The following is a 25,070-nucleotide window of genomic DNA, read 5'->3' on the forward strand; positions in this document are numbered from 1 at the left end:
CTCAATAGACAGATCATCTAGTCCAGCCCCTTGCACTCAAGACAGGACTAAGTAATAACTAAACCAATCAGGTGTTTGTCTAACCTGCTCTGAAAAATCTCCAAGGGCAGAGATTTCACAATCTCCCAAGGTAATTTGTTCTAGTGCTTAACCGCCCTTACAGGAAGTTTTCTCTAATGTGTAACCTAAATCACCCTTGCTACAATTTAAACCCATTACTTCTTGTTGTAGCCTCACAGGTTAAGAGCAACAATTTTTCATTCCGTCTTGTAAAAGCCTCTTATGCACTTGAAAACTGTTTTGTTCAGTCTTTTCTTTTCCAGGTTAAACAAACCTTTTTCTTCACTCTTCTCTCATTGGCCATGTTTTCTTAATCTTTAATTATTTCTGTTGCTCTCTTCTGGATTTGTCCAATTTGTCCACATATTTCCCAAAACATAGCACCCAGGAAAGGAGGGGGATGCGACTGTTGCCGCTGCCAGGGCTGTGACTGTGTGGTGGGCACTGGCCGACACCAGGGGTTGGGGCTTCAAGGCTGCTGGGCAGTGGCTGCTGCCAGAATTGGGGCCAAAGAGCTACCGGATGGCTGCTGCCATCAAGGATTTTTTTTTTTTTTTGCCTGTCTCAGGGTGGTTTATTGGCCTGGCTTGTGGCTGTAATGGAATCTAAGGGAGCTGGAGCTGCTGCTGGGCTCCTCTTGCTACTGACATGAGAGCCTGGTGGGGACTGCTCAGTGTTCACAGGAGGGCTGGGGGCAGCTGAAGGAAGGGGGAAGCAGTGGGGGAGGGGAGGAGTGGGGGCCTGGGGCAGGGCCTAGCTGTGTAACAGGGCAAAAGGTGCACCAGGAGCTAATGTATCTGCACAGTAAGTGGGGCTTTCTTCCATAACTATTTAAATATATATATATTTTTTGTTAGTAATTGGATGTGTGCCACACCATGGCACCCACCAAACAAGCACACATGGCATCAATATTGGTGCACAAGACAAAACTCACTCCCCTCACAGATGGAAAACTTTAAAGGGAACATTGTTTGCAGAGGGGTTTCGGCAGGACACAATAGTTACTTACCTTTGTAACTGTTGTTATTTGAGATGTGTTGCTCATGTTCATTCCAATACATACGTGGGTGCTGAGTGCATGATCATTGGAAGATTTTTCCCTAGTGCTACCCATCAGGTCATCTATAGCACCCCATGTGGTAACATGTCACAGCATTGCATACATACCCCAGCTGACCTGACTCCCACTTCAGTTCCTTCTTGACGGAACAGTCCAACAGAGGAGAGGGGGGGTGGGTCTGAAATGGACATGAGCAATACATCTTGAAGAACAACAATTACAAAAGATAAGTAACCATTCTTTCTTCTTCAAGTGATTGCTCATGTGCATTCCAATATGTGACTTACCAGCAGTCTGTACAGAGAAGGGGTTGGACCTCAATTCATTGCCAAGTGCGGTACAGCCCAACGCTGCATCATCCCGGGATTGCTGGCTGAGGGCCAACGTTCCCCCTAAGTTTTTCCACCAATGTATAGAATAAATTTTGTTATGTGCACCAAGGCATGTGCCTAAGTTTATCGGTTACTATCAAAGGTAACATGCAAGCTCCTGCCCAGTTCCCAGGGAGCCGGCTGCTACCCTGCACTGCTGGCCCTGTATCAGAGCCTGCAGCATGGGGCAGCAGCTGCTATTGTAACCCACACACCTAGTGTGGTTACTGAGCAATGAAAGTGGTGCCTAGGCCACAGCAACAGTTAAGATCAAGAGACCTCTACAGCATGGGCTGGGAGCCAACCGGCTTTTAGTTCAGAGGGCAGCGGCTCCTATACTCTGCTTCAGAGGTCCCAGGTTCAAATGTGCCTGGTGGCAGTTACGCTATGTGTTGCTGCCTCTATCAAAGCACCGCCTCCCCCGCTGCCTCTGTATCAGAGGCAGCAGCATGGGAGGGGGGGGGGGGGGGGGACAGGCACCAGCTCCCGCCTGCCCACTCCTACTGGTGCCTTTGTGGGAGGCAGCAGTGCAGGGGTGACAGGATATGAACCTTTGCAGGAGCCAGCTCCTTGTGTGTATTGGCTCTTGGCTCCCGCTCTCTCTCCTGCACCCCCAACCTGCTGCCTCAGAGACAGCAGCATGGGGGGATGAGGGGGGAGGTGGCTCTGCAGGAGCTGTCTCCCTGCACATACCCGCTCACACCTGCCCTCATCCAGTGCTAGTGGGGTGCCACCTTTTAAGCCAAATCTCCTGCCTCCCCACCCCACTGTCCCGGATACAGAAGCGGAAGTGGCAGTTGAGAGGGCTGTGTGTAACCATAAGGGTTAACCGATGAGCCCCAGGTCATCAGTAACCATGTACGCAGGTAAACGCTCACATCCCTACCCCCATCCCATGTCGGAGGCAGCCATCACTAGAGTTACGTCTGGCTGCAGCCCCGTTGAATGGGACCCTACACATACTATCGTCACAACAAAGAACTCTATCTACGCACTAGGGAAGAGCTACTTGTTAGGCAAGAAGTCTGACGCTTCAACCAATGTCACTGGCAGAAAGAAGGAACTGAAGCGGGAGTCACGTCAGCAGGGGTCAGATACCACTAGGGTAGAGGTTCTCAAACTTTTTGGCCCATGGCCCCCTGGCTCAATGCAAACCTTTCTGTAGACCACCAGTTCCTAATGGAAACTCATTGTTAATTACATAACTATGCCCGAGTGCTGCAGCTAGGGTTTAATTTAACCAGTAAAAAAGGAAATTATTTAAATTAAACAGATTAAGCACTTTAGCTTCTCATGTTAGTTTATCAAACTTCATTTTAAATAAAGTAAAATATTAATTTATGTCCAACACAAAAGGTTTCCATGATTTCTTTCTCTATTTAGGGGGAATTTTTTGGGGCACGTCAGGGGCCACTGACCCAACCCCCCCCTCCAAAAATCCCCAAATCTCATTGATGTGGACCCCAACTGAGACCCTTCACTCCTCTGGCACTCCAGCCCTACCAGGAGAAGGGGAGGGACAGGGAGGACTGAGGTTCAGGGCTTCCCTTAGACCAGATTGATTCTTCTGGGGTTCCAGGGTTAGTGGATTTTGTGGATCCCCTTAGGCTCTGGGGTTGGGACAAAATGATGGGTTCAGTATATGGCACAAGGCTACAAGCAAGAGGGATGGGGATGCAGGATCTGCGCAGGAGGTGGGATACTGAAGGGGTGACGATGTGTGGTCTGGATGGGAGGTGGGGTGCAGGAGCAGGCTAGGAGTAGGGTGTCTAGCCAGGGGGAGGGAGCAAAAGCAAGGGGAAGTGCAGTGCGTGGCCAGGAGGGAGGGTGCAGGAGCAGGTTGGGCATGTGGGCTCTGAGGGGGGAAAATGAAGGAGACTGGGGTGCAGGGTCTGGGCATGGGGGGGGGCGCTTACCTGGCTTCATGCCCCCATCGTTCCTAAGCACAACCTCCCACCGCTCCCACTGGCCACAACTCTGGCCAATGGGAGCAGTGGGGAAAGCCTCCAGGCAGTGCACACTGCAGCGTGCACCAGCTCCAGCTTCCCGCTCAGAGGGCATTGGGGGTGGAGGGGAGGGGAAGGGAGGAAGATGAAGAAAGGCCCATCCCTTCCCTGCCAGACCGGCTCGTGGAGAGAGGCAGAGCAAGCAGCGCCATATGCTGCCACTCTCCCCCACCCCACTGGTGGAGTGGCAGCACATGGAGCCCCTTGCTTTTCCTCCCTCCGTGAGCTGGTCAGGCGGGAAAGGTTGGGGCTTTCTTCACACACACACACGCACACCCCCTCTGATCGGGAAGCCAAAGCTGGTGCTCCAGCCTTGGGGTTGCATGGCGGCCGTGAGGCTGGACTGCCAGTGTTGGCTCCCCGTTGTGGCAGAAAGGAGGGGGGGAGGGCACTGAGCTCGAGCCACGGACCACCTGTAAGAACCACTGTGCTAAGGAATCATCTTCCGATGATTGCACACGCAGGGCATGCACAGATATTGGAATGTACACAAGCAATCATTTGAAGTAGTGGTACCTAAGCCTCATCATGGCTCTCTGCACCCAAATTTTCCCAGGAAAAGGTGTCAAATGGTGACTTAGAGAAGAGCAGGAATATCTAATCCCCTTTCCATTCCATCCTAAATAGGAGATTGTAGCCCCTTTAGCATTATGTCAACATGTAGTCGGCTACATGATTAACTGATAAGCCTAGGCTTGTCAGTTAATCTTGTCGACCACACGCACTCTGGTCCGGCACTATCCATGGTCCAACATAATTTTAGTTAGCTAGATGTCCACTTATCACTGGTGTGGCGAAGTTTCCCATGGTCCCTTAGTTTGTTTACAGCCACCAGTCCTGGCTCTCAGTGTTCATTTAGTTCTAATTTATTCCTAAATGTCTTCTAAGAGCCCAGTAAGCAGTGGAAGTGTTGATATTGCTGCTAGATAATATTGACCTCCCATGGTTGGGCAAATACTGTGGTTCAGCACTAGTCAGGTCCTGGACTATCGAGGTTTAAGCTGGAGTCTGATTCAGACCTGTTGCTAGAATGCAACTCATGCACAACGTGGAATTGGAGCATGGCTGTGATCACCAATTGTCTGACGACACATGCCAACGGGCCCTGCTGGCCTTTCTTTCGGTAGATCAGGCACAGTTTATGTTAATTAAGGAACATAAAACTCACTTCCATTATGTTATGGGGTGGTGAAAAGTTAGTAGATGTGAGAAAAAGGAACAGAGAAGAACATTTTCAACTACCCTTTTCCTCAAAATGGAGAGCTGCTGTTTCAATGGCCATTTTAGGTTTCCTTTCACTTTTAATGTACTTTCTAATGGGTGAGCTAAAATGGGCCATGTTTAGTAATCCAGATTTTCTTCCTCACTCTTCTAAATTTTGAGACAACTAATTTAGAAGTAGGGATGTAAGAGACTAGCTGACTCTCTGATAAGCAGAAGCTTATTGGATAGTTAACTAGTGATGCAATTAGTCGCTTCCCCGCTGCTCTCCCCTGCCCTTGCTGCTTCTATCAGAGAGAGGCAGCAAAGGGGGAGCAGAAGCCAGTGCTGAGGGGGGTAGGGGGGAGAGCTGGCTTAAAAGCCAGTTCCCCGCAGTACCATCTCCATGGCTCTTAGTACATTTAAAATGCAGAGATCTGACACAGGTGACTCCCAGAGCCAGCACAAGCCGGGTCTGCTTAGCTACCCCTGCTGCGGCTCTGCAGAGCAGCCCTTATTGATTAATCATGTAGTCGATACAATTGTAGCGTGCAGACAGCTGCTTATATCTGCAGCATGGATGCAGATATCCATGGATCATTTCTGCAGTTGCAGATATTTTGGATCTGCGCAGGGCTCTATAAATGAGGCCATGTAAATGAACCTGGCTTTGTTCAGACACACTCCTTTTCACTGACATCTTTGAATAAATATTTTAAATAAAGTGCCAGGTAAGTGTGCACAATGAACTTGTAAGAACACAGATCTTTAAATCATTAGTCTATACTTGTTCCATTCATTTAAGATCGCATAATTGTTGCAGTATTAGTGTGGTACATAGTGCAAGCATCTTCATGGTTACTAAATGTGACAGCTTGCAGTTATGCCTCCAGGGCTGGGGAAGAAAACTGTGTCAGAATCCGATTCATACTCCCATACTGTATTTGAAATCCACAAAAATCTTCAGTAGAACCTGGCAAGTTGAACAAAAAGAACTGGATTGAGCTGGTAGTTTTACTTAAATTAGAACTGAACCAGAACCATAAAACTTTCATTCCATCTACTCAAGATGAACAGAACAACAACAAAAAAGTGTTATTGAAATAAAGGCTCAGAATTTTTAAGCTTAAATTATTTTTAAATTGAAACTACAGTGATCTTACTTTCATTATCAAATGAGACAAAAAACAACAAACAAACATGTGATTGGTACCAGGAAAGCCTCCCCTCTGATCCGGAGAACAGAATGAAACTAGGAGGTGGTCAACCCACAAGATTAGGGAGGGAGAGCGAAGTCTCAAGGAGATGCCTGCACATCATGAGGCAGCAAAGGCTCCAGGAAACAGATGAACAATCTCTGACACACACCAGGGAGAGAAGAGGTGGAATAATCCCCGGTGCAAAAAGTTATTAACTCTTGAAGCCCAAAGTAAAAGGTAATTGCCTCCCTCTTGGATAGGCCTCCCCTCACCTATCCCTGGGGCAGCTCCTCCCTCCAGTTATCCGCAACTCACATTTATCCTTTCACCACAGAGGTCCAACATAACACAGCCAGCATTAAAAGATGGTATTTTAGTTTGCTCAAACAAACTGTTCATGAAAGGAACTGCACTTATTTGACAACAAAGAAACATTAGGGAAAACCAACTATCAAAAATAAAAATAGTTTCAATTTTAAGTTTCAGCTCTTGTTTTTCCCTAATTGCCACTAAGACTGAAATTTTATTTGAATCAGTTCAAAGAGGTAACCAATTTTTTTTGCGGGGGGGGGGGGAGAGGAGGGCATGGCTTGAACTAGAACTGAACTCAAACACACTGAATGCAGCTGAACACTAACAAACCCCCAAATAAATACTGGTTTGACGCTCTGAGTGGAAAAGAGGTTATAGTGGATAGTAAAGTTGATTCCAGAAAATAAACTAAAGTCTAATTTATTTAGTTCATGACCGGGTTAAAAAAAAAAAAAAAAAAAAAAAAAGGACATTAAACGTATCTAATGAAAGTAGCTGTTGAAGCACTTCAGTTGTATCTTTTGATGATTTTGTTTTAAACTGTGCTTCCAACTTCAAGTTAGTTCCACATTAGAATGCAGAAAAAAGTCCACTTGAAGACACGAGAGCTCACAGACTGCTAGAGTAAGAAAGTCTCAAGTCATCATGAGTCATTTCCATCATTTAAATTTCCTCGTATGCAGACCAGAAATAGAACTGATGTAGCAAACTGAAACAAACCAAGTGGGAAGCACAGCATGACGCCATATACACAGCCTAGGAGCAGTACTGTGGAACTTGGGAGAGGCACCACAAAACTATTTTTACCAAGACAGAATGACTCCCCACCCACATCTTTAAAAGCCTCCCTCCCGTGGAATGCCAAGCAGTGAGCTGTTTCTTAAGTTATTCATGAAATCAGTTTTCTATGTGACACCACATGGAAAGATCTGAGGGACAGGGATCCTATGATTGTAGCATCCTGTGTTCCTGTTAGCAAGTTAGGCTATGTCTGCACTGGAAAGTTTTGGTCACGAATGTGCTGTTCACACCCAAAAGCTGCCAAAAAGAAAGTCACCAAATCATGTTTAAGCTGCCACCCTCTGTTGACATAGCATGGCCACGTTATTGGCTCCCCCGTTGCCAAAAAGAACAAAGCAAGGTGGGTATGCGTCCCACAATGCCTGACACCACCGTCAGTCACTAGGAACTATGGGAATGCACAATGTAGCACAAGGCATTTGCAGAATGTGAAAAATGTCCCATCAGCCACCTTTGTGTTTCATGGCCCTTTTGGGGCTTGTGGCTTCCTTTCACACCATTTGAAACTGCTGCGCACTCCAGCATCTGCTGAGAGAAATCATGGATTCCAGACTTCTCTCCTATGCTGTGTTCAATGTGCTTAGGTCACCGCACACTGCAGCAGAGCTACTTTTGAACTGTCAGAGGAAGACTCAGATGTGGACAATAGTGAAGTGGCATTGCAGCTGTGCAGAGTAGGACATCGTTTTTAGACTAGGGAAGCCAGCACTAAGTGGTAGGATCGCTCCGTCATGCGGGATGAAGACCAGTGGCTACGGAACTGTAGGATGCATAAAGTAACCTTCCTGGAGCTGTGTGCTGAGCTTGCGCCTGACTTGTGAAGTAAGGACACCCAAATAAGCGCTGCTCTCTCAGTGGAGATGTGTGTTACGATTGCTTTGCGGAAGCTGGCCACTTCTGATTGCTACCATTCAGTTGCAAATCAGTTTGGAGTGGGAAAATCCATCATTGGGGCAGGACTTACAGAAGTGTGCAGGGCAATACATCTCATTCTGCGCTGGAGGACTGTGACTCTGGGAAACGTGGATGACATAGTGGCTGGCTTTGCAGAAATGGGCTTTCCAAACTGTGGCGGGGCAACAGATGGGACACACATTCCCATTAGAGCACCACCCCACCCTGACACAGTCAGTCCATTGGAAGGGATGGTACTTGATGGTGCTTCAGGCACTTGTGGCTCATCATGGTCATTTCACGGACAAACAATGGGTAGCCTGGAAAAATGCATGATGCACACATCTTCAGGAACAGTACAGAAAGCTGCAGGCAGAGACTTTCTTTCCAGACCACAAAATTACAATTGGGGGTGTGGAAATGACCATAGTGATCCTCAGAGACCGAGCTTACAGCCCTGGCTTATGAAGCCTTACATAGGGCACCCGGACAGCAGTAAGGAGCAGTTTGTCAGCAGGCTAAGCCGATGCCGCATGGTTGTTGAACGTGCCTTTTGCAGACTGAAAAGCTAGACCTGAGGAAGGATCATATCCCCAGGGTGGTGGCCACATGCTGTTGCTTACATAATTTGCAAGAGAGTATGCGTGAAGTGTTTGCCTGTAGGTGGAGCACTTTGGCACAGCACCTGGACGCACAGTTTGAACAGCCAGATACTCAGGCTTTCAGAGGCAGCCATCAACGTAAGGGTGGCTCTGAGGAACCAATTTGACAATGAGGAGGAGCACTGACATTTGTGTGTTTTGGGGTTCCTTCCCTATCTCCTTCCACTACTCATCCTGAGCAAAGCAATCCCATGAAACCAAGGGATGCTACAGACGTCCACAGGGGCCAGAGCATTTGGTGTGGGTTGTGTAATGCAAAATAAATTCACTGAACCTTGCATCAGTGTTGTCTTTACTGATCCCTTTCAATCATGGTCACACACTTAGGGTGTGTCTAGACTACCTAGTTTTGTCGACAAAAGTGGACTTTTGTCGACAAAACAATACCAGCGTCTACACTACCGCGGAGTTCTGTCGACATAACGTCTACAGAACTCCGCGGTTTTGTCGACGCTGGTATACCTCATTTTACGAGGCAAAACACCTTCTGTCGACAGAAGGTGTTATTGCCTGTAACGTTGCGTCCAGACTACGGAGTTCTGTCGACAAAGCGGCTTGCTTTGTCGACAGAACTCCATGTGTCTGGACGCAAATTGTCGACAGTATCTGTCGACAAAACTTCCGTCGACAAAACGCGGTAGTCTAGACGTACCCTCAGGGAGAATGCTTGCTGGTAAGGGAGGGTAAGGGTTATTGGAAAACCTCACAATGGTGTGAACATCCAGCTGCCAAAGTCACAGCTGCTTTGATGGGAAGTGAAGGGTGCTAGTAAAACCTCATTACCTGACAGTGAAAAGGAATGTGTGGGTGTAGAGGAAGGATTGCTGGATACAGAATTTTGCATGTGCTGCCAGGGAGGCCTTTGGTTCTGTTTGCTTTGCATCTTAGACACTTCAGCATCTCAGTTTAGTCTTCCATGAGCTTTAGTATGTAGTCAGTGGCTTCTGTTCTCAATTTTATCTCCCTGGCCTGACTTTATTCTCTTTTCAATTTGGAGAGTTGAACGTTGCAAAACACCCTTTACTAGGTCCTCCCTGATCCGTTGTGGTCTTTTCCTGAGTTGATGGAGCCTGTCAGTGGGAGAGTATGTCTGCCTTCTCAAGGCTTGGTCTGAAAAACTAACCATTACCAATAGCGTGACTGTACTGTTCCTGATAAGGATAGTGAAATGTTTCAAACATGCACTTTACTGAACAAAACTGGCCACTTTTCCTGTTACCCTAGAAGGAAAAACAGATCTCTCAGAAACACAGCCTCCGGTCATCTTGCACCAACTCCTGCTGCTGCAATATAGCAACTTACCCTATGTCTCTTCCTTTGCTTCATGCTCCATATCCAGCTGCTGAGACTCAACCTGATCCTGTCTGCCTGCCACACTGGAAGATTCTTCAGCGAGCCCTGTACCCTTGTCCACTTGTACTGAAGCTGCTGCCATGGGAAGTATCCACACAATCTTTGCCTGTGGATGTGGGGCCCCCACTCAGGATTGTATTCAGTGCTTTAAAAAAATGGCATGCATTGAGTGCAGCACTAGACCACGGATGTGTCTCCTTCACCTTATGGCATGACTGCCAGAGTTTCTTTATCTTGGCTCTGCACTGCAGGGCGTCTTGCTCATATCCCTTTTCACACAGGGCTCAAGAAATGTGGCCATATATGTCCCAGTTCCTATGGGTCACTTGCCATTGTGATTACACCGATTCTTCATCTCACATGCTGATAAGATCCAAAAGCTCTGCAGTGTTCCAAGCAGGAGAGTGTTTTGAGTAACAGCCACCCCTGTTCCCCTGAGAAGTCCCCATGAGGAACACAGAACCCTGAGCCAGTCAGGTGGAAATATATTTTCAAGTTTCCTGGGATTTCAGAGGAGAGGGGTTCATTTCTGTTTACCTATTTATGTGGCTGCAGAGTTCAAAGCGCTGGCCAGAGTGGCTAATCAGGAAACATCCTGGAGTTTAATAAACTTGATAAAAAGCCTCACGTAGTTCATACTGCATGGTTGTTGACAGTAAAGGGAGGGAGAAGGACAAGAGTCTCTCACAAAGGTGGAAGATTTGTGAGACCAAAAGTGGGCATTTTTGTGACTTTTGTCTCGTTGCAATGTGACAAAATTTAAAACCTCTGTGTTTTGTCACCAAACAGGGGTTTTTGGTGACAAAACTTGCCAGTGTAGACAAGCCTTTAGAAAGATTTTCCAAGAAGAGAAAAAGAGAAAAAAAGGTTGGGGAGAGAGCAGCAAATGCCATATTAACTTTTCTACTGAAACTGCAAAGGGGATTTCCATCACATGAAGAGATTTCTTGTGCAGAGGCAACTTTTTCAATTGCAAATCACAAGGACAAGTCCAGTGCTTTAGGTTTCGTAAAACTTAACCCCCTGTTATCATTATCAATTCAAAGCCACTCATTCACTAAAGCAGCTGCTATTTCAGTTCGGCAGTATAACAAATCCAAATCTACAAGGTGGGAAAGTAGCCCCAAAAAGGCTTAATGAAATGCCATTCTGCCTGTTAGGAGCTTGCGCCATAGAATCTGGATATCCCAACGTGCCTAATGTCTCTTCCCAAAGGAGCAGTCAATCAGCCCAGCAATCTAGACTCATGTCACCAAATTGGCTGAAACTGTAAATACAAACTGTAAACACAGCTCTGGAACAGAAGGAAAATGTTTAACAAGTAATGGGGCAGGAATGGAAAAGGGGCCCATTTCAGGCTGACTCTTATTTGTTCTGCATTAAGGCTACCGAAGCCAGTTTGCAAATGAAACATGGAGCCAACAGTCTCGGTTTTCCTCATCCCTTGAAGATACGGAAAAAGAGAGTTTTAAAAGTAGATAGACTTACGCAGTTTTGCCCTCACTATCCTGTTTGATGGCACTGGCTCCCTTTTTCCCCAGCAGTGAAGCCACTTTCTCTGAATCTCCATTCTCCACAGCTTGCAGCAGCCGATCATCATTCTTATTCCATTCGTTGGTCTGCAGCAAAAGAAAAATTTAAGAGAAATCAATGCCCGCAATATTTCCATGGGGCGCTGAATGACGATACGTACATTTGCCATCTATCACAGAAAACATAAAAGCCAAGCAAAATCCACACTGAAGAGTTGGCACTGGATAAAGATGCTTATGAATAACTAAAATGGATCGTATGGTGTTTGATTTCAAAGGCTAGCAGTAGTTCAAGTCACATCAGATAGACTTCTTTTTAAACTAGTGAGAAGCAGCACACCGCAATTTTTTAGCTCAATCCCAGTCGGTCAATCTACAGCACAGCACTTCAAGATGAATGCCAGTGCTGCAAGAGTTGCTCTCTAAAGCAGTACCGCAGAACTAAACCCATTTGGCCCCTCTTCCAAGTTAAATGAGGTTTATATGAGCTCTCTTCATCTCTCTAGGCCATGGTTCCTGTTTTAGAGCTGTGCTGGAGCTATCAGAAGCTACCTTTTTAATCATATGATACATGGGACAGGACTACCTGGGAGGTAGCTGATTCAACAAACAAAATTCCCTTCCACATACCACCATGTGCCTGCAGAAACCTTTCTAAAGTGAAGTGTTTTCTACAGCTCCCAACAGGCAAAGATATCTCCCTTTGCAGATTATAATCACTTCTACAGGTTAAACCGCCCTGGTCTGGCATCTTCAGGACCTGACTGGTCCCAGAAGAGGAATTTTGCTAGACCAGTGGAGGTCATTTCTGGCCCCTCTACTGCCAGCCCCAACAGGCTTCCTGGCTCCCCCTGCAGCCCAGATGAGACGCCGCCTCCCTCCACCCCCGCTGAGCCAAACACCCAGGTTCCTGGGTCCTGCCATTGCAGGCCAGCTGGGCGGCACATCCCGCCCCCTACATCATGCTGGGCTCACAGGGGCCCCCCACCATGCTGGGACTCTGATCCTGGAATATCTGTGGTCCGGCACCAGAGTTCCAGTTTAATAAAGATGCAACCTATATTACATTTATATGACAGGTCTAAGCCTCTAACTCAGATATGTATTCCAGACCTACCTTGGAGTGAATCCCAAACATTGCTGCAGATCAGAGAAGATCACCAGGCATTTTAATCTCTTTACCCAACAGTCTCCTTTCTGTGGAGGGCCCTTTTTTCTAATTAGTGACAAAACAGTCACCTTTAAGATTACATTTGGGCACAAGGACCACTTACACAAAACACTTAGCAACAGTGCCTCATTCTCTCTATCTGAACTATGGACCCAGTTGGTCAATGGGGAAGATAGTGGGTGCACGCGGACACACACACACACACACACACACACACACACACACACACACACACTTACTCCAAAAATCAATTCTGCCTTTCCACCTTCTAATATAAAAGCATAACAGCAGCCATACTGGGTCAGACCAAAGGTCCATTTAACCCAATATCCTGTCTGCTGACAGTGGCCAATACCAGATGCCCCAGAGGGAGGGATCACAACAGGTAATCCTCACATGATCCCTCCCCTGTCACCCACCTCCAGAGAAACAGAGGCTAGGGATACCATTCCTACCCATCCTGGCTAATAGCCATTGATGGACCTAACCCTCCATGACTCTATCTAGCTCTTTTTTGAACCCTGTTAAAGTTCTAGCCTTCACCGCATCCTCTGACAAGGAGTTCCACAGGTTAACAAGGAAGAACACTAATCTATCATCCCACCAAAAGCGTTCTGCTTGCACAGAAGTCAAAGTCATATTTTCACTAACATTACACATCCAGCAAGGAGGCTCTTTAAAAAGATGATGGTTGTTCCCAACAACAGTCTGCTCCTCTTCAACAAGAATGCCCGCAGGAGGTACAAAAGAACCTGATCAGTGCCTTTTTGATAGTTGCTGAATTCATAATAGGGGGGCTCTTTGAAAACCTGCAACATATGAAGCTCTTAGGCATGAAATGCTCTACTGCAGGCCTGGGTAAAATACCCTCCCCGCAGGCCAGATCCAGCCCATGAAGCTGGCTGATCCGGCTCACCAATGCAGTGCGAAGACTCAGGCAGACTCCCTGCCTGTCTCCCACACACTGCTGAGAGAAGTGGCCATTGAGAACTTGCAGGGCTCTGTTTGAACAGCTGTGAGCCCAGGGTCAGGAGGAGCGGTTTCAGGAGCTGCTCCTGCCCCCAGTACAATCCCATTGGCCAGTTGACAACAGGCAGCTTGCAAAGTACTCTGTCTTCTCCCCTTAGGCTCGTAGCTGTTCAAAAACCACATGGCCCTTGCAGCCAGTGCAGGGGCAAGGAAAGCAGGGAGTCTGCTTGAGAAGGCTGTTAGCAGAGAGGCAAGTAGGTAAGTCTCCAGAACAGAGCCTGTCTCTAGTACCCCAACCCTCTGCCCCCATATCCTCTCCAAGATCCTGCATCCCAATCCTCTGCCCCAAGTCACTCAACTCCCTCTTGCCCAAGATCACAACCCAAACCCCTGCACTCTAGTCCCCTAACCCAGGTCACAACTGCCTCTTTCACCCAAACTCCCTCCCAGAACCTACACCCTCTCCTGCACCTCAATCCCTTACTGCAAAGCTCCCTTCTGCACTCAACCTCCATCCCAGGCCCTGCACCTCTTTCACTAATTGACCACTTTAAAAAATGCTAGGAGTGGCTCCCCATTAAAAAAATATATATATATTGCCCACCGCTGCTCTACTGTGACAGAGGCATTTATGGTGCCTCATTCTTCTCCACAGAAATACTGATGGTTTTCTCTTTAGAGATGTGCAAAATGAGTCAGGGTTCTCACTAATCTAAATTAGGTACATTCTGGGTATAAAAAGCAACTAAAACACATTCTGAGAAATGGAATGGGTGGAATGCTAGTGAGACAGAGTGAACTTGCAGTCAAAGTTTTCAGAAGTACAGTTCAAGTAATTTCTTAATGGGACTAAAGAATCAGGTCAAGGACCTACAAAAGTTACTGAAGGTTAAAAAAAAAACAAGTAGAATGAACAATTTGAATAGGCAAACATACATAGTATGTGAAGGTTCTGAGTCTGGAATGAGGGGATCCAAGGACAGCAGTATATCAAAGGGAAGGGGCAAGCAAATAAAGGAAGAAAGTGGTTGTCCATCGCATGCATATTATACTCTTAATACATAGTTCAGCTGTGGCATACTCTATTGTAGAATCTAAAGCATTAGTTATACCAGCAAAATTTGTATTCTCACTTAAAACAATAATTGGTTACTATGGCAAAGGGTGCCTTGACATTATGCAAACAGCCTAAAATGAAGCTAGCTGAAAAATGTTTTGAGGATGTTTATAATTAAAAGAACACTCCACCTAAAAATGACATTTCTGTGTTCTTTGTAATGGTAGTTTTTTTTAAAAAAAATCCATCACCTAAGATGATTTAAAACAACAGATCCATTTTTCAGTTTGTTTTCCTTATATATTTGACAGCAATTTTTGTACAGCTAGTTTCGCTAACTTGCTTTTGTGGATTTTTTACACAACAGGGAGAAAAATTTTTTTAGAATTGGAAGGTATGATGGTCAAGTCACAAAAACTGGCATGGGAACTTAAAGACAGAAGCAATACCTTCAAGTACTTCATTAATGATACTTAAATGGAGTAGATTTAAAAATTGATGGTTCCCCTTTAAATTTGGCAACATGAAACATTAACCTACCTTTCCATGAAAAGATGATAAAAGCATCTATTCTTAAGTGCTTTTCATGTCCTCAAATGACCAGTTCTAGTTCTCAAACACTGGAGACTAATCGATAGGAAAACATTAAGATTATGACTGTTGCTGAAAATCCTTGGCATTATGAACCTTGATATAGCAACAATGTTGCTCAATAATAATTTAGAATATAATCATATCCTGCAGAATCAGTTCAAAGGGGGGGGGGGGCGCGTTAAAATGTTAACCTATAGCAAGCAACTAAAATTGAAGTGTTATTTGATTATATGCCAGCAATTAGTTTGGCAGTATTCAGTCATCTACAAGTCACCACTCTAGAACCACAACATGATAGGCAGTTTAGCCTTTTCCTGATTTCAGTTAATTTTTCCCTAATGTGACAGAGACACTATGACCAGTGTATGCAAAAGGCACTGAATCCCAGGTTCACAGTCACACCGCTCATAACCTGATTTCAATACAACTGGTCCTAAATTATATGCGGATATCTATCTAGTGTGAAAGATGTGCCAAAGAAAATATATAAACAGCCCTTAAACTGGTCAAATATGCAGCATTTTGACTCCAGCTCTTATTACAATGATGCCAAATTTAGTGTAATAATAAAATACTGTGCTGCATGGAGTTACTTTTTTTAAAAAGGAGAGAGGCATTACTTTGTCTTGTAATACTCAGTTTTCAACCATTTTTTTCCTAACTCAACATATGCACATACATTATACAACTGAGACTGGAGAAGGGTTGCATTGTTCACCTGATAGCTCTTATTAACACGTGCAATTGCTAAGATGATTCTACCCTACCTAAAAATTAAACAGTCTTGAAGTTGGACAAGTTAATTAATGCACTCTCACAGGGAGAATACTTATTCATGGCAGATTAGCGCACATTTCAAGACTACAGAGCTACTGGCATACTATTTAAAAAAGAAAATGGTAATTTTTCCTTTTTTTGAGGAGAAGGAAGTAGATGATGGAGGTAGAGTAGCAAGATCTGTCTTCAGAGATAGCAGAATAAGCATAATGAAAATAGGCTCTCTAACTGGTGTCTCCTCTTCTCATTACCGAAACTATTCTTTTTTTTTTTTTTAAAGCAATTCTGAGTCAGAATGGGCCTACTACACGAATAAGCTTGAATTAATTAATCCAATTATATGTTTTTAGATTGTTTTAAATGAAACCACTACATAACACCTCACACTCACACTCACAGAGAGATCAATGAATTTTTCTGGAAAACTAAACAAAAACAAGGGCAATCTTGCCAAATATATATATATATATATATATATATATATATATATATATATATATATATATACACACATTAATTTTCATCAAGCATTTTCTGAACACATTAAGAAATGGTGTATGAGGTGCATTCTACTTTAAAATGCTAAAATATTTAATCTTCTACCTAATCCCCTTTTTAGTTACTGCGTAAAAAGTAGTTTCTTCTCCCTACTAAAGCAGCAATGAACTCAAAGTTGTAGCTAGCATATAAAGCCAGTAATGTTTTTGAACTGAATCAAAAATTTTATTTATTTAAATGCAAAGTTATATGAATACGCTGACAAACATCAGCATATCAGCAAAATAAAAGATTTTTCTTTTCAATCTATTAAAACTTCATGAAACCCCCTTCACTGGGGAAGAAAAAAAAAAGAACAGAAAAAGTAAAGAAAATGAGGATCGGGTCTACCACAGTGGGCCTGATCCTTATTTTTAAACTTTCCACAAACCCTCTGCAGTACCATGGACCACAGATAGGGAACCACTGTGATAGATGGGTAACCTTATGCGTTCTTGGGCAGACGCTCAAGAGAGATTTCAATGCCGCCCAGATTATTAGCAGAGAACACCCCCTGCCCCGCTGCTAGACTGTGTGCCACCAGGAAACACAATTCTCACATGCTTTGGTGCACACAACATTTATTTTGCAACTATGCAGATCCATTAGCCAAAATGGACCACTCAATGGAAGACCAAGGCAGCTGTTACTAATAGGATCCATTAGCCCCTACTGTATTACCTTCCTCCAACTGCTGCACAGTTCCCCTGAGCAAAAACCCATTTGCTCTTACATTTGCATTACATAGCACATCAATAAAAAGCTTATTATATTTAGTGCTGAGTAACTGAGAAGATACGCTTCATTACTGGGATTTCTTAGAGATACAATCTACCAAGTTGGTTAACTGATGATATAATTTAGCCAGGTATACTTTGCTAAAGAGTCAAACACAAGTTTTAATACACAAATAAAAGTCTTAACATGAAGGTAACTCACAAAAGGTTCTTTTAAAAGTATTCAGTATTATTACTAGGTAAGAAATTCACTGAGTAAAATGCAAGTCTGCTAACTTCTTAGGCACATCAGCCCTATCTTCAAAGTTGGATTCCCACAGCCACCAGTCAAGTAATAAAGTTAAATCTCAGCTATGTTAAGGTTAATGACGTTCAAAGGAAACAGCCTTTGTGGTAAAATAATAGTAGTTGAAAGTGTTATAACTTAGTGCTTTACATTTGCAAAGGACTGAACAAACATTAACTAGCTAATCACTATGTTAGTTTACCCTTGGAAAGCAGTCTATAGGAGAAGACATAAATGACTTTGCACTGTTGCATGTCTATAGGAGATAGGTTGCATTATCTCTACTGAAATCAGAACTGCAGGTAAGCTGAGCAGCAAATTAAAATTCCTGGTATTTTCAAGTCAGTGACTCATCATTTTTGGAGAAGAATGGAGTGTAAGAGTTTTGTTGACAAAACAGTAAAGGTATAAACATTACAATGCTCCCTCCCGCTGACAAAACTCCTGCTTTGCCAACAATATAAGAACTATTTCAACAAGAGGGGTAGAGGTTTGTATGGCAAAGTTAGATTGACAAACTTTCACCACAGACACTGGGTTTGGTTATATTGCCATAAATGGTCTCAAGGAGGTGTCCCACATTTCCATCCTGACCACTTTGCTGAGCAATTCAAGTGGTTTCTGTGTGTTATTTATTGCTATTTAATAAAAAATATTCTATGAAAGATCATTTTTATTTATCTCCTATACACAGTGGTTGCTGCTGGAATTAACAAACAGTTCATGCAAGACAGCAAGTTACCAAAGCATGGCAGGATACTTTCTAGAAAGACATTACTGGTGCTCATAGTCTTGGTATCTGGCTGCTTAAAAATCAGCCATCAGGTGATCCTCTTCCACGCTTCACCTCTGGGGAAACTTTTCATCCTTAGCCTCACAAATGTCATGCAATATACAGCAGACTGTTATGACCATGGGAATATTTCCCTCGTTTATGTCTAACTTGGCAAAGTCAGTGCCAAATGTACTTCCAATGGCCATTCTGCAGCTGCTGAAGTGCTCCTTACTGCTTTCCAGGTTCCTATAGAAGGCTTCATATGTGCCATGGGAGTAAGGGGTAAGTTAGATTTCCCAGGATCACGATGGTAATTTCAACATCCCCCCACTGGCACCTTGTGGTCTGGAAATTAAGAACCTGTTTACAGCTTTCTGTGCAAGCCAGTGTTCCTGAAGATTGCACGTCTTCCCAGACCACCCTTCACAGATGTCAGTGAAACGACTGCAGTGATCCACAAGCACCTGAAAACCATCGAGTAGTACCCCCTTCTATTGATGTATTCCATTACAAGATGGTCCAAGGCCAAAATTGGGAGATGCATGCCAGCAACTGCCCAACTCAGTTAGGAAATCCCAATTCCTACAGAGCTACCCACTGTTTCCCACACATTGCCCAGAATCAGGATGCTGTTACAGGTTGAACCTCTCTAATCTGGCACTCATGGGTCCTGGAACATCCATGGTCTGGCATGATATTAGTTAACCTGGTTTCCATTTATGAGTGTGGCCAAGTTCTTCCCGTAAAATTTGTTTACAGCCACCTCTCAGTGTTCTGTGCTGTTATTTAGCTCTAACTTACCCCTAAATGTCCTCTAGGAGTCCAGTAAGCAGTGAAGTGTTGGCAATGCTGCTAAACGATATTGACCTCCCATGGTTCGGAACATTCTCAAGGGTGCTGGACTAGAGAGGTTCAACGTGTAATGGCCTTGCACAACCCCAACAGTGGGCTTCCCAAAATCCAAAATGATTTGCAACCAACTGGTAGCAGCAGCTTCCACATGGCAAATCACTACACGCTAGTCTAGAGAGAGGAGCGTTACGTTACTGTCTTTGAACTGCAGCGCTGGGGCGAGCTCTACACATTGTTCAAGAAAGGTAGCTTTCCACATCCAAAAATTTTCCAGCCACTGCTCGTCATCTCGGACCTACATAATGATTTGATCCCACAAGTCAGTGTTCATGTCCTTAGTTTAACAGCAATGGCCCATCACATGCAGCTGCTCCATGGATGCCAAAAGCACAGGGATGATGTTTCTTTGTAAGGCACAGAAGAAAACAGCGAAGGATCCGGCCTTTCAGGCAGAGATGATGGGCAGGCTTGTTCTGAATTTTGATGTAGTTTGATTCTTTGATTTGAAAAGGTTGCTATCCCCATGGCTAATGGAATGACTGTGTGCAACAGATGCCCCAACCACCACTAGATCATGCAGGACTTCATAAGAAAGCCCAAGAAAATAAATTGCTGTTCCTTTCCTTGAGTGAGAAGTATAATGTGGTAGTTTCCATGAAAGGCAAAGTTTAGAGGGAATGTGTTCATAAGGCAAAAAATCCTCAAAAAAAGATAAATTATAAATTTGAACCTCTCAAAATTTTTCTACTGAAAATCTTATATTCTGTGTTCCACTGAAGCATGTCTGAGTTAAGCCACTTGAAGATGCTTGTGAACTCTGTAGTGAAAGGTGCTCTGTACATTAAATTTAGAAGCTAGATATGAAGTACAATTCTGAATGATGGTCAACAAAAAGGGGTGCAGAGACCATCAGAACAAATGTATGCCAAAGAAATATAGTTTATTATTTGCGTCTCACCATTTAATGGCTATATCAGACATTCTATTTTCCCAGTTTAAGCTGGCCATTGTGTTCCTTTTCTTTCTCTTTCCCCCCCTTCTCTCTCCTGACTACAATGGCTTACATTTAACATTTTCACTAACAGACACTAAGCACTTGCAGCAGATGAAGCAAAAGTCACTCTATTAAATGCAAATCAGCAACAATTTTTATGGTGGAAATCAATCACACAAACCAAATCATCTGTGAATGTTTTACAAGACATTTTAATATATTGTTATATTCTCTATTGCTCCTTATGCCTATGTAAACACTCTGCTGCTTATTCTCCTCTCCCATTAAAACTTTACAATAATGATGGCAAAATACATTAAACAGAAGAGGCCAGTTATAGTCCGACACTACCTTTCATTTGTCCAAATAAAAAACCTCAATTCAGCCTTTTCGTTAGGGGAGCAGCAGGGGTGCTTTCATTAACTTGAACAGAGTTGTACAGGCTTAATCTAAGAGCATGTGGTCATCTCGCTGCTAACTGTGCTTTTTCATCTGCTGTTAAGAAATTAAAACTGCTATAGTTGCTCAAAAGAAAAAGATCCTGAATTAAGAGTGGAATAAAATGAGGCTAAAAAAAAAAATAATTGAAATTATACAAACATATTATTGTCAACATGTCAAGCCACCTCCCATTGTTAATCAGATCACACACCACCAATAAAGTGACTGGAGATTTATCTTTGACAAAGGATGAGGTGATTTTCAAACCATGTGCAACTGATCAATATCAGTAAATTAAAAATTGGTTAGACCAATAATTACCATAGTGATAGAAATGTAGCCGTGTTAGTCTGGGGTAGTTGAAGCAAAATGCAGGACAATGTAGCACTTTAAAGACTAACAAGATGGTTTATTAGATGATGAGCTTTCGTGGGCCAGACCCACTTCCTCAGATCAAATAGTGGAAGAAAGTAGTCACAACCATATATACCAAAGGATACAATTTAAAAAAATGAACAAATATGAAAAGGACAAATCACATTGCAGAACAGAAGGAGGATGCGGGGGGGGGTGGGAAGGGGGAGGAAGGAAGGTAAGTGTCTGTGAATTGCTGATATTAAAGGTAGGGAGAGTGGGATGTTTGTGAGTTAATGGTATTACAGGTGATAATTGGGGAAACTGTCTTGATAATGGGTGAGAAAGTTCAAAGACTTGTTAAGTCCCTGGTGGTAAGTGTCGAATTTTAACATGAATGACAGTTCAGAGGATTCCCTTTCAAGTGCAGATGTAAAAGGTCTTTGTAGCAGAATGCAGGTGGCTAAGTCATTTAGAGAGTGTCCTTTCTGGTTAAAGTGGCAAGAAACTGTTTTCTCTTTGTGATCTTGTCTAATATCTGTTTTGTGGGCATTAATCCTTTGGCGAAGTGTCTGAGATGTTTGTCCAATGTACATAGCAGACGGACACTTTCGGCACATGATAGCGTAGATTATATTTCTGGATGCGCAGGAATATGTGTTCTTGATCTTATAACTCACTTGGTTAGGTCCAATAATGGTATCAGCAGAATGAATATGTGGACAAAGCTGGCAACGGGGTTTGTTGCAAGGGAAGGTACCAGGGTTGGTATTAGTGTGGTATGTCCTGTGGTGGTTGGTAAGAATCATCTTGAGGTTAGGTGGTTGTCTATAGGAGACTATGGGTCTGTCTCCCAGAGCCTCTTTGAGTATGGTATCCTGTTCCAATATAGGCTGTAGTTTCTTGATAATGTGTTGGACAGGTTTAAGTTGGGGGTTGTAGGTGATGACAAGTGGTGTTCTATTGTTGGTTTTCTTGGGTCTGTCTTGAAGTAGATGGTTTCTAGGTATTCGTCTGGCTCTTTCAATTTGCTTTTTTGTTTCTCTGGGTGGGTAGTTGAGATTTATAAATGCTTGGTAGAGATCCTGAAGCTTCTGGTCTCTGTCAGTGGGGTTAGAGCAGATGCGGTTGTATCGAAGGGCTTGGCTATAGACGATGGATCGTGTGGTGTGTTCTGGATGGGAGCTGGATGCATGTAGGTAACTGTATGAGTCAGCTATCTCCGAGACACTACTGACTTCCTAAGGAAATTACAAAACATCGATAACCTCCCCAATAATACCATCCTTGCCACCATGGATGTAGAAGCTCTATATACCAACATCCCACATGAAGACGGATTACAAGCAATTAGAAACACTATCCCAGAGGACACTACTGCCAACCTGATAGCAGACCTATGTAACTTTGTTCTCACCCACAATTATTTCCGGTTTGAGAACAACTTATACCTCCAGATCAGCGGCACAGCCATGGGTACACGCATGGCCCCACAGTATGCTAACATCTTTATGGCTGACCTAGAACAACGTTTCCTCAACTCCCGTCCCCTTTCACCCCTCCTCTACCTACGGTACATCGATGACATCTTTATGATCTGGACACATGGCCAAGAAACACTGGAGATATTCTACAGAGATTTCAACAACCTACACCCCACCATCAACCTCAGCCTGGACCATTCTACACGAGAGATCCACTTCCTGGACACCACCGTACAAATCAACAATGGAAAATTAGACACCACTCTCTACAAAAAACCACTGACTCATACAGTTACCTACATGCATCCAGCTCCCATCCAGAACACACCACACGATCCATCGTCTATAGCCAAGCCCTTCGATACAACCGCATCTGCTCTAACCCCACTGACAGAGACCAGAAGCTTCAGGATCTCTACCAAGCATTTATAAATCTCAACTACCCACCCAGAGAAACAAAAAAGCAAATTGAAAGAGCCAGACGAATACCTAGAAACCATCTACTTCAAGACAGACCCAAGAAAACCAACAATAGAACACCACTTGTCATCACCTACAACCCCCAACTTAAACCTGTCCAACACATTATCAAGAAACTACAGCCTATATTGGAACAGGATACCATACTCAAAGAGGCTCTGGGAGACAGACCCATAGTCTCCTATAGACAACCACCTAACCTCAAGATGATTCTTACCAACCACCACAGGACATACCACACTAATACCAACCCTGGTACCTTCCCTTGCAACAAACCCCGTTGCCAGCTTTGTCCACATATTCATTCTGCTGATACCATTATTGGACCTAACCAAGTGAGTTATAAGATCAAGAACACATATTCCTGCGCATCCAGAAATATAATCTACGCTATCATGTGCCGAAAGTGTCCGTCTGCTATGTACATTGGACAAACATCTCAGACACTTCGCCAAAGGATTAATGCCCACAAAACAGATATTAGACAAGATCACAAAGAGAAAACAGTTTCTTGCCACTTTAACCAGAAAGGACACTCTCTAAATGACTTAGCCACCTGCATTCTGCTACAAAGACCTTTTACATCTGCACTTGAAAGGGAATCCTCTGAACTGTCATTCATGTTAAAATTCGACACTTACCACCAGGGACTTAACAAGTCTTTGAACTTTCTCACCCATTATCAAGACAGTTTCCCCAATTATCACCTGTAATACCATTAACTCACAAACATCCCACTCTCCCTACCTTTAATATCAGCAATTCACAGACACTTACCTTCCTTCCTCCCCCTTCCCACCCCCCCCGCATCCTCCTTCTGTTCTGCAATGTGATTTGTCCTTTTCATATTTGTTCATTTTTTTAAATTGTATCCTTTGGTATATATGGTTGTGACTACTTTCTTCCACTATTTGATCTGAGGAAGTGGGTCTGGCCCACGAAAGCTCATCATCTAATAAACCATCTTGTTAGTCTTTAAAGTGCTACATTGTCCTGCATTTTGCTTCAATAATTACCAGTGTATCTGTACAAATGAAATATTTATCTTAATACTGAGGTTTTTCTATGTGCCTTTAAAACTAAACACCCAACCAACCAAAAACCCTTTTAAAACCCCCTTGAAATCATGTTTTTGCATTCATCTGCTTTTTCTCCTATTTCTAAGGATTTGAAATAAAGTACATCTACCGTCAGAGCATTTTTTCTTGACATTAACATCAGATTGTGATGTTGTTAGAGTTTGCTGCCAGATGCAAAGAGGTCTCTTATTTCTACAGAAATCCTTAGCGATAGCACAACACAGATCACATGAAATGGTTAATAAAATGTTTTCAAATGGCATTCTATGAACTAACATGAATCCTTATGTTTTCACTGAGATCTCTAGAATAAAACACTTGTAAGACATATAGTGGAACAGCAAGGGAGGTTTGGAAAGGAGGAAGTGTGCAAAGAGGTCTGCAGAATAAAAAAGATGGATAACTCAATTAAATGTAACTATGTATCAGGAATGCCATCTATTTGCACAACAGATGTATTAAGGCTAGGATTCCCAGAGAAGCCTAAAGAAATTAGCACCCAATTCCAATTAAACTGAGCATTTAACTTCCTTAGTCTCCTTTAAAACAAAAGTTAAAATAAATAAAAAACCCTCAAAGACTTAAAGCCCGATAGGGCTAGGAAATATCACATATGGATAATCCAATCTGATGTTAGGGTTGCCAGGTGATTTAACCAAAAATACTGAACACCCTGCCCTCCCAAAACAAAACAAAACAAAAAAAAAAAAACACAGGGGAAAAAATTGTTGGGGGGGGGGGGGAGGGAAGCGGGGGGAGACCAAAGTTGTTGAGCCAAAAAAAAAAAAAAAAAAAAAAAAAAAAGTTAAACAAATAAATACATAAAATAAAACAAAACAAACAGCATGGCCCCTTGAAGTGAGAGAGGGGAAAGGTTGAGTGCTAAGACCCAGGGAAGGCATTGCTTCCCCTTGCTTCAGGTCTTTTTTGCTGGCAGCCATCTTGTGTTCTTGATCGAGCCCCCCGGATTCCTCCCAAGTAAGTAGGGGGCCCAGAAGCAGGGCGGGGAGAAGGCCAGGGGCTGGGCCCA

At 43.7% G+C, this 25,070-nt stretch overlaps 1 protein-coding gene across 8 annotated transcripts in view; it reads right to left on the bottom strand.

The window, feature by feature from the left end:
* The window catches only part of RAI14 (retinoic acid induced 14), a 132,816-nt gene that overhangs the window by 43,688 nt on the left and 64,058 nt on the right, over positions 1 to 25,070 (bottom strand). For all 8 annotated transcript variants that reach the window (XM_006116511.5, XM_006116509.5, XM_006116510.5 and 5 more), the window contains one exon: positions 11,410 to 11,540. In XM_006116511.5, coding sequence (XP_006116573.2) covers positions 11,410 to 11,540 — 131 coding nt within the window. The remainder of the gene's footprint in view (positions 1 to 11,409; positions 11,541 to 25,070) is intronic.

Source organism: Pelodiscus sinensis, chromosome 6 (genome assembly GCF_052426305.1).
Source record: "Pelodiscus sinensis isolate ZL-2025 chromosome 6, ASM5242630v1, whole genome shotgun sequence".
In the NCBI taxonomy this organism is placed as follows: Eukaryota; Metazoa; Chordata; order Testudines; family Trionychidae; genus Pelodiscus; species Pelodiscus sinensis.